The 15,079-nt window shown below is 40.1% G+C and overlaps 1 protein-coding gene across 4 annotated transcripts; it reads right to left on the bottom strand.

Moving 5' to 3' along the window:
* Positions 1–7,146: 7,146 nt before the first annotated feature.
* Positions 7,147–14,854, bottom strand: LOC113068237 (uncharacterized). 4 transcript variants are annotated; one of them, XM_026240894.1, is made up of 4 exons: positions 14,584–14,854; positions 13,098–14,495; positions 7,349–13,064; positions 7,147–7,260 (listed from the first exon to the last, which is right to left on the bottom strand). In XM_026240894.1, the coding sequence occupies exons 2-3, from the start codon at positions 13,811–13,813 to the stop codon at positions 7,712–7,714; spliced, it is 6,069 nt and encodes a 2,022-aa protein (XP_026096679.1). In that variant the 5' UTR covers positions 13,814–14,495; positions 14,584–14,854; the 3' UTR covers positions 7,147–7,260; positions 7,349–7,711. The 4 variants fall into 4 exon arrangements, with proteins under 4 accessions (XP_026096679.1, XP_026096680.1, XP_026096677.1 ...); XM_026240895.1 differs by having other exon boundaries at positions 7,349–13,069; positions 13,103–14,495; XM_026240892.1 differs by having other exon boundaries at positions 7,349–14,495.
* Positions 14,855–15,079: the final 225 nt, after the last annotated feature.

Here is a 15,079-nt window from a genome sequence, read left to right as displayed (position 1 = left end):
TTAAACTATTGTGAATTTACATTCTGCATTTAAATTAATAGTATCCAGTACCCACTGCAAATAATCTGGGTGGCCAGAGGGGTGGCCAGAGTTTATACAGAGTTTCTACCACCCCTTGGGGGCGCCCCTGTTCCAGAGTCGGTATCCCAGACAAAATCATCACAGGTCAAGACCCCAACTTTACATTAGGGCTGTCAAAATGGCTGAAAAATTTAATTAGAATTTTGTACTTATACATTATCAAGATGATGAATTATATTCGAATTTAAAATGCATAATTTCAGTTAGGGTGAAGCAAAGCTTTTGGCTTCTCTCCTGATGCCACAAGAGGGCGCATCCAGCAAAATATTACAAATGCACTTTTATTCAAGGCATTAGAATACATTACTGTGAAGTGAATAATATTTAAAATAATGTTTATAAACCAATTATAATTATGTTGCTTAAACAACTATAAACAAAACAGCATCACGTATGCATGCATAGTTTAATACAAAGAGCAGAAAGCAAATCACACGGTACATTTTTCATTTAAAAACATGAGATGCAGTGGGATGGGGAAAAACCCACCATAAAGTCTCGAGATGTGTTATTGAAAAGTTGAACTTGCATTAATTTTACATGGCTTTCTAAACATGCGGCTCTCTTGTGCAAGACGCGAGTGCAACGGTTATAGAAGATGTCCCTCTAAAAAATGCGGGAAATATGTGTTCTGTGTGAATGGCTTCATTTCAATATTTTGAATGAACATCGGAGCAGCGCTGCATTTAGTGGAACACTTACATTGTCATCGCATCTCGTGCGCCACTGAAAAATTCCAAAATATACTTAGCCGTCCGCGCCCACACAGTCTCTGCATGTCATTAAGAGTGCAGGACAGCCGGGCACCCCTCCCGTGTGCAAGGAATTTTTGAGACCACACGGACAGCGCAAGCACAAGGTGAATGATGAGACAGAAGTGGTACTGTGAGTCGAGCTCGTCCACTTTTTGAAAGCTCTGCGGATGCTGCTGGGCGCGAGACAGAACAAAACGTGGAATGTGAAGTATACCCTGGCTGGTCCTTAAAGCAGCATCCTTAAAGCACACCTAAAACTCGAATGCAACGTTTTAGCATTCGAATTTGGATTTTTATTTTAAATTCGATGAATAGTCGAAATTCGAATTATTTTTTGACAGTCCTACTTTACATCATACTTAATGAAGAACTTCTACAGAAAGCTGGGTATCCAGTCGATCAAGACAAGCCCCTATCACCCGCAGACCAACGGACTAGAGGAGCAGTTCAACCAAACCCTAAAAAAACATGCTGAGAAAGTTTGTCAGTGACACGGGAAAAGACAAGCGGCTGCCGATTGTTTGCCTACAGGGAGGTACCGAAAGCGTCAACAGGGTTTTCATCTTTTGAACTAGTGTACGGGTGGTCTGTCCAGGGTCCAATAGATCTGCTGAGGAAAAGCTGAGAATCCCCGATGATATCCACAGCTGGTGAACAAGGTATTCTTCAGTATGTGCTGCAGATGAAAGACAGCTTGGAGAAGTAACAGAGAACAGAGAACCCAGAGAAGGTGAAGTCCAGCCCAGTGTACCACATCAACCTCCTGAAAGAGTGGTGAGAGAAGACAGCAGAGAAAGAGAAAGTACCTGTTTGCCTGCAAAGGAGTCACAGATGGAGAGAAGGGTGATAAAATGGAAGCCGTGGCTTTACTGAGACCTCCAGCAAAGATAACCCTGGAATACTGCTTAGCATCTGCTAAGGAGAGTAGACAAGCACCCAGATCTCTTAAGGTCAGAGCTAGGAAGAACCAACCTGACTGAACACACCAACCAGTTCACTGCCTCAACTCCCATTCAACTGTGCCTGAAAGGCTTGTTGACCCACTGAGGAAGGAGATTCAGCTAATGAGGACTATTACATTTTTTGACCACGCTATTCGGTTTACACAGAGCTCCAGCAACATTGCAACAGCTGATGGATAAGGTTCTACATGGGGGGAAATGGATTGCTGTGCAGCATATCTCAGAGATGTGGACATCTACAACGGTAGCTGGGAAAAACATCTACGGCACCTGAACAGGATATTACAGAAGATTGCTGATGCAGGCTTAACCTTAAATGGGACAAAGTCAAGTCAAGTCACCTTTATTTATATAGCATTTTATAGAATACTGATTGCGTCGAAGCAGCTTTACAGTGTTAAACAGGAAAATAGTTTGTCAATAATTAAAGAAGACAGAAACAAAGAGTAATTTTACCAGCTAAAGTCAGTTCATTGATGGTTCTTCTAATAGTGTCTGTGCAATCAGTCAAGTGTCCCCAACTAAGCAAGTCAAAGGCAGCAGCTGCAAGGAACCAAAACTCCATCTGTGACAGAAACTGAGAAAAAATAACCATAGGATCAGTTAGGGGGCCAATTCTTCTTTGACTAGACGAAACGTGGTTTATTTCCAGGCTGCAACAGAGGTCAGATTGAGTGAGTGAGCAAAACAAGAGGTACAATACTTGGAATTTCTGCTGGCCAATGTTGAAGTCTGACCACAGGTTGACAAAGTGGAAGCTGTACGAAATTGTCAGAGACCTCAGACAAAGAAAGAGGTACTAGCCTTCTTTGGGCTGTTTGGATGGTACCGAAGGTTTACACTAGAGTTTTCAAGTGTTGCGGTACCCCTGACCAACTTTACGACAACGTTGGTTCTGAAATCCAGTGCCCTGGAATGAGGAAGCTGAGCGGGTATCTCAAAGCCTGAAAGAGAGTCTATGTAATAGTACTGTGTACTTTGATGTCCAGATTTCTCTCAGAGATTTCTAGTGGATGCTTCCGCTTCCTTCATTGAATGCTTCCGCCAGTGGACTAGGAGCTGTACTAGCACAGGGAGAGAGAGGCCAGGAACACCCAATTTTCTGCCTACAAAATAAGCTGCTACCTTGAGAGACCCGAATCTCAATTATTGAGAAAGGGGAATTGCCAACATGTGGGCATTGAAATGTCTCCGATATTACTTAGTGGGAAGGGAAAGTTTATAGAATGCTGAACTGGATAAACTCAAGGATCAAAATGCCAGGATGACAAGATGGTACAGGGGCAGCTGTGGCCTAATGGTATGAGAGTTGGACTGAAGGTTGCAGGTTCGAGTCTCTGAGCTGGCAGGAGTTGTAGGTGGGAGGGAGTGAATGAACAGCGCTCTCTTCCTCCCTCAATACTCATGGCTGAAGTGCACTTGAGCAAGGCACTCGACCCCCAGTCATTCCCTGGGCGCTGGATATATATAGCTGCCCACTGCTCTGGGTGTGTGTTCACAGTGTGTTCACTTCTCACTGCTGTGTGTGTGCACTTGGATGGGTTAAATGCAGAGCATCAATTCTGAGTATGGGTTTACCACACTTGGCAAATGTCACGGCTTTCACTTTCAGTACCTGTTGCTGCAGCCTTAAAAAAGAGAAAATTGGAAAAGAGATTCTGACTGCTGATTGTCTATCCAGATTGCTGAGTTCGTCAGTCTAGAAGGAGGTAATGTGACAGAGGGCTTGGTCAAGAAAAACAAAATTGTACTTACACACGATCCACTATCCCTCCATTTTTCTGTTGTTTCCTACACTTGGGTGCATATGAGGTTCAGGTTAATGTTACAGTTGCATACACAACACACATTATCGCATCCTACTCCGATATCCCACAGTAAACACATACAGACATCAAATAAGTTGACATGTAAATGTTTATTGCACTTATCTATCCATATTATGTATCGTCTTCCATTGTCTTTTTGTGCCGTGTCACAGTCCAGGTTATCGGAAGCTAATGGCAAATGCTGGTAGTGGGCAAGAAAGATAGAAATCACTGAATTCCCATGTTGCCACGAACGATTGAAGCCCACCATGAAAAAAAAATTATAATAGTAAGAAATATTTCTAAAGAATGTAGGTTGAGTAAAGGAGCTCAAGCTTAGTTCAGAGAGACCACGGCATGACAGCCGGCATCTGCTAACACTTTTGCATTGTATTGTTTTGTATTTTAAAGGTGAAGTTGAGCGAAAAATGAAAGTTATGTCATCATTTACTAACTCTATGACTTTATTTCTTCTGTGAAACATAAAATAAATGGAGATTTTGGTCAACGGTTTACGAACATTCTCAAAATATTTTATTTTAACTTCCACAGAAAGTCATATGGTGGAACATGAAGGTGAGTAAATTATCTATTTTGAGTGAACTATCCTTTTACATTTATTTGTGGAAGTCTGACCATTACAACACTTTTTTTTATGAGTGCCAATTTTTAAGAAGCCATAATTGATAAAAAAATATTAACTTCTATAAGTGCATCACAAGACTGTTTTTGAATGATTCCACAGACACCGCTGACTTTCAACCCTCTGTGCAAGAGCACGAACGAGATTCAGGTTAAGTGGGTATCGAGTCACAGCCGCTAAATCCATTTGCTGGAACCTTCCACATGAGACAGCAGGTGAGACACCGGTAACCATGGTAACCACACTAGGGGACTTTCCATTTGTCTGAGTCCCAGTCGCCCAAGCCATTTTTATACAAACATATCCACAGCAGGGATATGCAGGGGTTGTTGTCTTGACCAGATGGATTACATCCAACATGCTGTACAGATGGACATTTATGGACAAGACAAAGCTAGTCAGTAGGGGTTCTACTCATTCCGAATCAGTGAATGAACCAAAGGTAGTGATCATAGAGATGAAATAAAAATGTAACAGACTGTGAACATTTGTAAATCTCATGATAGCACTGTGTTTCAGGTTTAAACAGGATTGAACAAGGGCTCTCAAACTGATAGGTTCTCACAGAAACAGGTTTGAACCACCAAGAATGAACTTTGGAAACAACACATGCCATTAATAATAAGCAGCAAGGAGCATTCATAACACCAGCTGTCTAAAGACTCCTCCACGGGTGACAAAGCTATTATTAGTATTAAATATATAAAAAAATGAAAACGGATCAGCATGTCGGTACTCCTAACGCACGTCCGCAAAATGCTCCCCCAGAGAGACATCTATTTTAGAAGAGTAAATACAAACACTGAGTTTCATAATAGCATATAATTTAAGGTAATAAAAACACTAATAATAAAGAGAATAGACAATGAATTATAAATAAAAATATAGAGGAAAATAAAATGGCAGTAGACACATTTGTAAACATGCACATTCACAATTCTATGTTTTGATAAGTTATTTACAGATACAGTTCTGAGGTGTGTTATGTGTTGTTTGGGTGGGATATGGCTTGGGGGGAGAACTGTTCTTTTGGGTTCCCAAAAAGAACATTTCAGTAACAGTAAAAGAACCATTTTATCTTATGGTGTATAAAACATTGTACTGATCTAAAGATTCATTTTTGTACAATGGAACGTTTCCATGTCATAGATGCAAAATAACCTTTATTTGAAACAAACAAACAAACAAACAAACTACAAAACCCCAGCAGAAATGTATTTAAATTATGTAAGCCCATAAACTCTTCTTCTATGGTTTGCCCCAAAATGTCAAATATGACATGTTGAAATGAATTTCAAAGGTCTTTGAGGTCTTAGAATCTGGAGAAGCACACTGAAAAAAGTGATTTTGGAGAGTTGTAAATATAATCTGTGGAAACCATATAAAATGTACATGATTATTGCAGCCAGCCAACGAATTCTAAAGTAATGGGTAAATTCTACATATGCTACCCATTCATCAACAGTAAGAACCATCACATAGAAAAATGCAGTAAAATATACCCCCAAACCGTGAGTTTTTTTGCTTTAAATTGCGCATGCGTCAGCCCGCATTTTTGATTGAGTGTGGACTCATATAAACACTGAAGCATTGTTAAAAGTAACACTGAAGCAGAGTTGAATTTAATGAGATAATTAAGAAATTAATTGGGTCATGATTGACCATTATTGAAGACATCCGATGTTAACAAGCAGACTCACCAAACTAGAAAATCACAATTTGTGTGTTACCATTGTAGTGGTCAATGTTTCCTTTAGTTGGGTTCTTGAACCTTCAGATGTTTACTTTAGACTTTGTGGGGCTGTGTTAACAGAATGATTACAGACAAATCAGCCCAAAGACAATCATGTGTGCTATTGATTGTTGTTTGAACTAATTGTTATGGAAAGACCTGAATGCGTCAGTTCAGGTTTCTTTAATGTATACATAAATTAAGTGGTGGGTGGGGGTAGGAAGTCAGCATTTTTTGGCATAATATGACGTTTTTAAAAGTTAGTTCTACATAAAGAAATAATTATTATGTTTAGAAACACAGACATCAAGAATCAGCGTGAGCATCACAACAACGGTGACCATCAAAAAAGCATGTTGTAGCCAATAAAAACTCATCCATTGCTCCCATCATGCATTGCGGCATGAATAAATTATGGGCTGAACTGACTTTTTAACTTTTTAATAACTAAATTGTATTTTTTACCTAATTTTAATGAGTAAGTAGCTGTTGAATATATACATAAATGTGAGGTATTGTTACCCAATTTATGCAAGCATTTAATAGCTTTTTACTTCAGATAGTTTATACTCAATATATGGGATTAAATCTACCCCACCAAAGTCGATGCAAATTGTTACCTCACATTTATTGGGTAAATTCTATAGATTAGTTTTTACAGTGCACTCTCATGTGAAATTTAAGTGTCTGGCTTAAATGAGGTGGCAGGGTGGATGTTTTGAATATTGCAAATTTAACCTCTAGTTGCTAGGCAAACATATAGCATGTCCATCCTAACCTTAAATAAAATGAATTAGTTCATGCTAACTCTTCATTCAGGCAACATTTTTGCTATAAGGATAAAAATGATAGGTGTTTAAAGTGTTATAAAGAATTGTTTAAAGAATACTAGATGAAAGTAAGAATCCAGCATATGTTGGATTTGTAAACTGGTTCCTAGAAGATGAAAAATTATGACAGAACGTATGTTTAGATGTGATTAATGTACAGTACTGGCATTGATATGCACATTCATGAGATTGGGTTAAATCTTCTTTATAGGTCATTTTGTGGCTAGAACATGATATTCCGTATCTCTTGAATCCCATGACTTGATGCATTCATTCATACCCTTCTGTCATTTCATTCATACTTTTGAAGGAGCTTTTGACGTTTGAAAGACCTGTGAAAGTCTATTCACAGTGTAATTCCTCCAGGTACCAACAGACACAAGTGGCTTTCTCATACTGATGGATTTATTGAATCCAGCTTAGTCAGGATCATAAACACACCGTGAAAACTAAAAGCACAGAACAAACAATAATTAGCTTAAAGAAAGAAATCTGACAGATAAAACTATTTTGACAAATACAACATACAAAACATACCTCGTTGGCTGAGTACCGAGAGAGGAATTAGTTTAAGTCTTTTTCTTCTTCTTTTTGTTTATCTTATTTCTCTTATTAGCTTAGTGACCACACTTTAGTCATGCATCTTTCTTTCTCTTGAGAGATCGCTTCTTTCTCTAGAGAGATCGCTTCTTCTTCTGCATTAACCTCTTCTCTGCATACGAAGCTCACTCTTAAGCTACAGCGCCCCTAGTGGCACTTAACGGTAATAATAAAATACAGAAAATGAATAGAAACGAAAATGTGGCAGTAACACTCCCACCAATCTCACAACTCTTACTGTGGGATTTCTATGACTTACACTCAGTCTGACAAACTGAACATGAAAATAAAAATAAACCCTTAGTCTGCTTCTAGCAAAACAATAACCTTATGAATAGGTCGTTCTAATGAGACTGTCTTAGTCACAAGTTTACTGTGCTTGTCATATGTCCTTTCACTAACCAAAAGTCGAACCTTTCTCACTTTGTTATCAGTTCCTGGATAGACATCAGTGACTTTGGCAAGCTTCCATTCATTACGTGGTGCCATGTCATCTTGTAGAAGCACTACATCATTTATCTTCAGATTCCTTCTGTGTACATTCCACTTCTGTCTTGGTTGCAAGTTGAGCAAATATTCTTTCCTCCAACGAATCCAAAACTCATTGGCTAAATATTGTACTCTTCTCCATCTTTTTTGAAGATACAAATCTTCTTTCATAAACTCTCCTGGAGGAGGTTGAACAATGGTTGACTTCATAGTGAGAATGTGATTGGGCGTTAATGGCTCAGGACCTGTTGGATCACTTAAATGCTCGATGGAAAGTGGCCTACTGTTGACAATCGCCATTACCTCATACAACAAGGTTCTCAAGGATGTACTGTCGAGTCTCTTTGCTGACTGGTCAAGGATGGCTGAAAGAACACTACGGATGGTCCTGATCTGTCTTTCCCATATTCCACCCATATGGCTTGCCGAAGGGGGAATCATGAGAAATTCACATCCAAGCGCTTTTACCTTCTCCTGATTCATTTCTTTCATGAGATCTGCGAGTTCTCTCTGGGCCCCAATGAAATTGGTTCCTCTATCACATCTCAGTTGACGCACATTTCCTCTTATTGGAATAAATGCTCGCAGAGCATTTAGAAATGCGTCTGTACTCAGGTCGTCTACTACTTCAATATGTATGGCTCGTGAACATAGACAGGTTAGTATGAGTCCATATCTCTTGAGCTCCTTTCGTCCATCTTTGACGTATATTGGTCCAAAGCAATCCATTCCAACATAAGTGAAAGGCGGGGTAGACTCAGTTCGTTCTACTGGCAAATCTCCCATACTTTGATGCTCCGTTTTCCTTCTGTATTTGCGACATCTGACACATTTGAAGATGTATGATGAAACTGCACGGCTGCTCCCAAGAATCCACCAACCATTTGCACGCAACTCATTCATAGTCATTCCACGACCTTGATGTTGAACCTTCGTGTGAAAATGTCTGATCAGCAAAGTTGAAATATGACTGTCCTTGGGAAGTATGGCAGGATGTTTTACATGCGGGTGTAGTACAGCTTGACCCAAACGTCCACCCACTCTGAGGATTCCTTCTTCGTCCAGAAACGGACTTAGTTTGTACAGATTATTATTTGTGGTCTTGGAAACCGTTTTCTTTGATTTTAGACTCTTTATCTCTTCTGCGAAAACTTTCTCTTGAACAATTTTGATGATAAACAGTTCTGTTTGTTTTCTTACTTCCAAAGTTGTACTTTCTTTGATGATTTGTATATCATGCTTGTGTTCCTTGACCTTTCTTCTCAAGATTGCAAATGCTCTTATCAATCTGGACCATTCTGAAAACTTCTCAAATCTGCTGAAAATAGTTTGCTCTTCCTTTGCATTGATGGTATACACAGAGGCTTTGCGAAGTTCTGGATCATTTTCCCTGATCTCTCCCACCTTAACATCTCTATCAGGAATGTTCTTCTCCCAGAGAAATGCTGGCCCCTCAAACCATTCAGAGGACTTCAGTTGTTCTGCGGTTAAGCCTCGAGAAACGTAGTCTGCAGGGTTCTGCTCTGATGCGACATAAGCCCATTGTTCTGGCTTTGTGCTTGACTTGATCCTTTGTATCCGATTCGCTACGAAGACTTGAAACCTTTTGGCATCATTATTTATGTAGCCGAGAACAACGGTGGAGTCTGTCCAGAAAAACTCAGCAATGTATGGGATTTCAAGTTCTGTCCTGAGTAGATCACTGACTCTAACTGCAACAACTGCTGCTGAGAGTTCGAGTCGAGGGATAGTTGTGACACTAGTAGGTGTGACTCTTGACTTGGCCATTACCAAGCAACAATGGACTTGATCTGATTGGTTAATGGCTCGCAGGTAAGTACAAGCACCATATCCATTGACACTGGCGTCTGCGAAGTGATGAAGCTCGTAGCTTTTAACCTGACCGAAATCTGTAGGAATGAAACATCTTTGAATCTGCATGTTAGCTAAACTTGGAAGGTCTTTAATCCAGGATTCCCACTGGGGTTTTAAGTGCTCTGGAAGCTCGTGGTCCCACCCAACCTTATCCTTGCACATTTGCTGAAGAATCTGCTTTCCCAAGAGGACGAACGGTGCAATAAACCCCAGGGGATCGTAAATGGAGGCGACAGTAGAAAGTACACCTCTTCTTGTAAGGGGGTTCAACTTGACTTGAACTCTGAATTTGAATGTGTCTGAAGTGACGCACCATTCAACTCCAAGAGCTCTTTCAATGCGTGGTAAACTTAAAGACAGGTCAAGGTCTTTCACTGTGGCACACTCTTCTTCTGGAATAGTGGACATAACTCTCTCACTGTTACACACAAATTTGTGGAGTCTTAACTTTCCTTTGGAACAGAGCTCTCTTGAGTCTTTGATGAGCTGAATGGCTTCCCTTTCAGTAGGAACGCTTGCCAAACCGTCATCAACATAAAAGTTTCTCTGTATAAAGTGTATGGTGTTTTCTTTGAATTGACCTTGTCCTTGGGCAGCAAGGTGTTTCAGGCCAAAGTTGGCACAGCCTGGAGAAGACGCTGCTCCAAAAAGATGGACCTTCATACGGTAAACTGATGGTGATGCTTCCAAATCTCCCTTCTCCCACCAAAGAAACCTTAAGTAATCCTGATCTTCTTTTGTGACATGGAACTGGTGAAACATCCGCTCTATATCACACATGAATGCGACAGAACTTCTGCGGAAACGACAAAGAACACCAACCAATGTGTTTGTCAGGTCAGGACCGGTTAAGAGGTGGTCATTGAGAGAAGTATCCTGGTACTTGGCCGAGGCATCAAATACTACTCTGATTCTTCCGGGTTTGTGTGGGTGATAGACCCCATGATGTGGGATATACCAAGCAGGAGTGTTATTCAACTCTTTGTCAGGGACTCTTTCAGCATCTCCTCTTGAGATGATGTCATCCATGAAGTTTGTGTAATCATTGTAATATGATTTGTCTTTCTTTAATCTTCTTTTAAGACACTTTAGGCGATGCATTGCACATATTCTATTGTCTGGTAATGTGGGTCTTTTGTCACGAAATGGTAGTGGCATCTCATAGTGGCCGCTCTCATTCTGTGTGATGTTTTCTTTGAGTTTTGTGAGAAACTTTAAATCTTCTTGTGATACAGGGTTGCCCTCAATGGCTCTTTCAGAGAAGTCTCCTTCAAGTGCTTTGATAATGTCCGAAGGGGTGATGTCCTTTACTGTTGTCCTATTGACATAGTGGACTTTGTTCTGAAGCTTTAGAGAAGGCTTAAGCTCTGGGATGACTTTCTTGACAATAATGCGATGACTAATTCCAATTGCATCTCCATAGTTCAAGCAGTGATTGGTTTGTCCAACTATACTCCAACCAAGATCGGTGCGCTGAGCGTATGGCTCGCCTTCCTTGCCTGACACAATCTCTCTCGGCAGAAGAGCTTGTGAGCAGTTATATCCGATCAACAATCCTACCTCGCAATCTTGCAAAGGTGCGATTTCTGATTGAAGGTGTTCCAGATGTGGCCAAGCTTTAGCTGTTTCATTAGTTGGAATGTGAGCTTTGTTGGCTGGAATGAATTCTCGTGTGTATGTAGGAGGTAAAGTGATTATTTTGCTTGAGTAAAGGCCACGAACTTGAAGATTTTGAAGTCTGTCGGACTGAACAACTGTAGTCTGGGAAGACATAGTAGACAGTTCTAGTTTAACAGGTTCTTGGTTTGTCTCTAGTAACTTTGCAACTTCACTGAGAACAAAGGTTGTATCGCTTTGCGAATCCAGTAAAGCATACACAAGAACTTCTTTGTGTTTTGTGGAAGATGAAAGCCACACAGGAATGATTGCAGCTGTCTGTGTGTTATTTTCTTGACTTGCGACTTGGTTAGTCGTAGCCATGGCTGTAACTTGTTCTTGAACTCGGTCGCTTTGACTTGACCTTTCGTTGCTTGGATTTGGATTAGCTATTGGTTGCCTTTGTTCTCCTTTGTCCTTAACTCTATCTTCATGAAGACAAGTCGGATGCCCTTTACTGCACCTTTCACAAATATTGCGGTTGGTACAGCTCTTCGAATGATGGCCTGGTTTGAGACAACCAAAACATAGCCTTTCTGACTTAATAAAGCTGACTCTGTCTGACACAGCCTTTTCCAGAAAACTTCTGCATTTGTGTAAACTGTGCTTAGGTTTCTTACAGAATACACATACCAGTTGTATCTTTTCTTGTGAAGTCGTCATCAGTGTTTTAACTCCAATTTCTTTCTGTTTTGTAAGCTTCGGTTTGTCTGATTTGTTAGGCTCACATTGTTTAAGTGACTGTAAAGATGTAACAGGATTACAGGCTATCTTGGCTTCTCTCGATAGAAACTCAACAAACTGGCTGAAAGTGGGAAACTGATTTGTTTGTTCTTCAATTTCAATAACCTTGCGGTTCCAACTGGCAGCAAGCCAGTCTGGAAGTTTGGAAAGTATCTTTTGGTTCTCATTGCAGTCATTCAAGATCTCTAATGACTTGATGTGAGCTGTAGCCGCTTCACAACTGCGCAAGAAATCTGCAAAGTCTCTTAGTTCGGAACTGTCTCTTGAGGTAATTTTGGGCCATGCATGCAGTTTGTCTCTAAAGGCTTTCGCGATTGTGAATGGATTTCCATATCTTTCATCCAGAATCTTCCAGGCAGCAGCATATGCAGATTCGGTTCCAAGCAGGAAGTATCCTTCAACCGCTCTCTTAGCCGGTCCACTCACATATCTCCGAAGGTAGAATATTTTCTCCTTGTCTGGGATATTTTTTTGGTCTATCAGCGTTTGAAATGACAGCTTCCAGTCACTGTAACTTAAGGAATCCCCAGAAAACACAGTAGGTTCAGGAACAGGGATACGGCTAGTACTTAGTGCACTTGCTAGCACTTTAACAAGATCTGATGTACCATCACTTGTAGGAGTGGCTGCAGCTTGGGGTATAACTTGTTTAAGCAGAGATGGGAAGCTTACATGTTCAGCGTCTTTCATTTCTGTGTTAATCTTTGTTACATCAATCTTTTGCGCTTCTACTGCACTCATTTGGTCATAAACCTGCATCTTTGCTTGTGCTGCCTTTAGATCTTTGACCTTTTCCAGGTGCAGTACTTTTCTTTTCTTTTCATCAAGTGTTCTCTGCAGAGCTGCATACTCTGCTTCTTGTTGAGCCTTAAACTTTGCTTCTTCTGCTTCTCTCTGCATTCTTAATCTAATTTCTTCTGTCTCTCTTTCTAAGCGCTTTTGTCTAATCAATGTTTCTTGTTCTACTGCCTTTTTCCTGACTTCAGCTTCTAGTCTTTCTATTTCTTGCTGTTCCATTTCTTGTTCTTCTAATATTTTGAGAACAGCTTGACTCGCTGCTGCTTCTGCTGCGGCTTCTTGACGTTTTATAGAGGATCTATGTGAATGCTCATTTGAGTTCTTAGTGGTGTTGAAGGAGCTTGACTTATTGCTTACAGTTTGAAAGAGGGAGCCTGCTTCTGGCCAATCTTGTTCCTCTTTTCCTTCCAATCGGCTGGTTGCTTTATTCACGAGGAAACCTGAGATCTCCACACACAGATCTACTCTGCGACGTGACTCCTGATCCGGTGGGGTGAGCTTACGTAACTCTTCATAAACTTTTGTGACATCTGCACAAAGACCTCTAACATCACCAATAATATCTTCAAGTATGTCTTTATTCAAGGGTTCTGTTTGAGAGAGGGGTAACTTGGATGCTTTTGCACGTGTTCTCCACTTTTCATAGTTGTAGTTAAATCTTTGCTGGAGTCCTTTAATCCTCTCATCCTGCATTTCTCTTCCCTTTTCTGTGAGTGTTTTCACTCTCTGACTTCTTCTAAGTTGTACTGATTCTTGCTGCTCACTAATATCAGTACATTGGGTTTCTTCAGACTGCATCTGGGGTTCTGCACTATTTAGTGGTGTATTTGGATCAGTCATTTTAACGTCTTGTCACTTGTCACTAAACAGCAAAATCTTTACGTTAACTAAAAGTCACCCCTGTACTGCAGGCAGTTAAAATATAAAGGCAGAATAAAATAAAAATGTAACACTGAATCTTAATGCAGTAATATGAATGTAACTTAAATTACTGTCAACTTAAATATACCCAAAACGTATACAAATAAGAGTTATTCACATTTAAACTGTTCACATAAAATACAGAATTTTACAAATAGCCCAATAAAACAAAAGTACTGATGCTTAAACTTAGGTGCTTTAGAACTTACACTGTGGCTTAATAAAACAAAACTAGGAATAGCAAAACGTTACTTTCACTTTTCACAGTTTGATTAATCAACCATAAACTTGTGTTTTGTTTTCCTTGTTTAGACAAACCCTTAACTTATGAGTGTCCACACATCTTATGGTCTTATCTGAAAGTGTTGCTCTTCAAATCGTGTGCTTTGGTCCCGTGCGCGCTCCCCGCTCTGTTCACGTGCCGATCACGCTGTGGCAAGACTGCTGCTCCTTCGATCATGCCGCCTCGCCTCCACCCGCATGCAGATCAGTCCGAGTTTTCACTGTAATTCCTCCAGGTACCAACAGACACAAGTGGCTTTCTCATACTGATGGATTTATTGAATCCAGCTTAGTCAGGATCATAAACACACCGTGAAAACTAAAAGCACAGAACAAACAATAATTAGCTTAAAGAAAGAAATCTGACAGATACAACTATTTTGACAAATACAACATACAAAACATACCTCGTTGGCTGAGTACCGAGAGAGGAATTAGTTTAAGTCTTTTTCTTCTTCTTTTTGTTTATCTTATTTCTCTTATTAGCTTAGTGACCACACTTTAGTCATGCATCTTTCTTTCTCTTGAGAGATCGCTTCTTTCTCTAGAGAGATCGCTTCTTCTTCTGCATTAACCTCTTCTCTGCATACGAAGCTCACTCTTAAGCTACAGCGCCCCTAGTGGCACTTAACGGTAATAATAAAATACAGAAAATGAATAGAAACGAAAATGTGGCAGTAACACACAGTGTGTAAAGGCTCCTATAACACTAAAGGTAATGTAGCTCTGTTTAAGCCTTGTTATAGTTTCATTCTTCTAGATCGTAATTTCACTTTTTCTGAATGATGATCTTGTGTCACGATTATTCTGAATGGATCTCAATGAAGATGGAATAAGCCTGTGTAATCCCATTGACGGAGATTCTGTAATTCCACAGCCACTTTACCCATCTGTTTAGCTGTC

The sequence above is a fragment of the Carassius auratus genome, linkage group LG44F, assembly GCF_003368295.1.
Source record: "Carassius auratus strain Wakin linkage group LG44F, ASM336829v1, whole genome shotgun sequence".
Lineage (NCBI taxonomy): Eukaryota > Metazoa > Chordata > Actinopteri > Cypriniformes > Cyprinidae > Carassius > Carassius auratus.
Note: the sequence above shows the minus strand (reverse complement) of the source record. Positions and strands in the feature narration are given on the sequence as shown.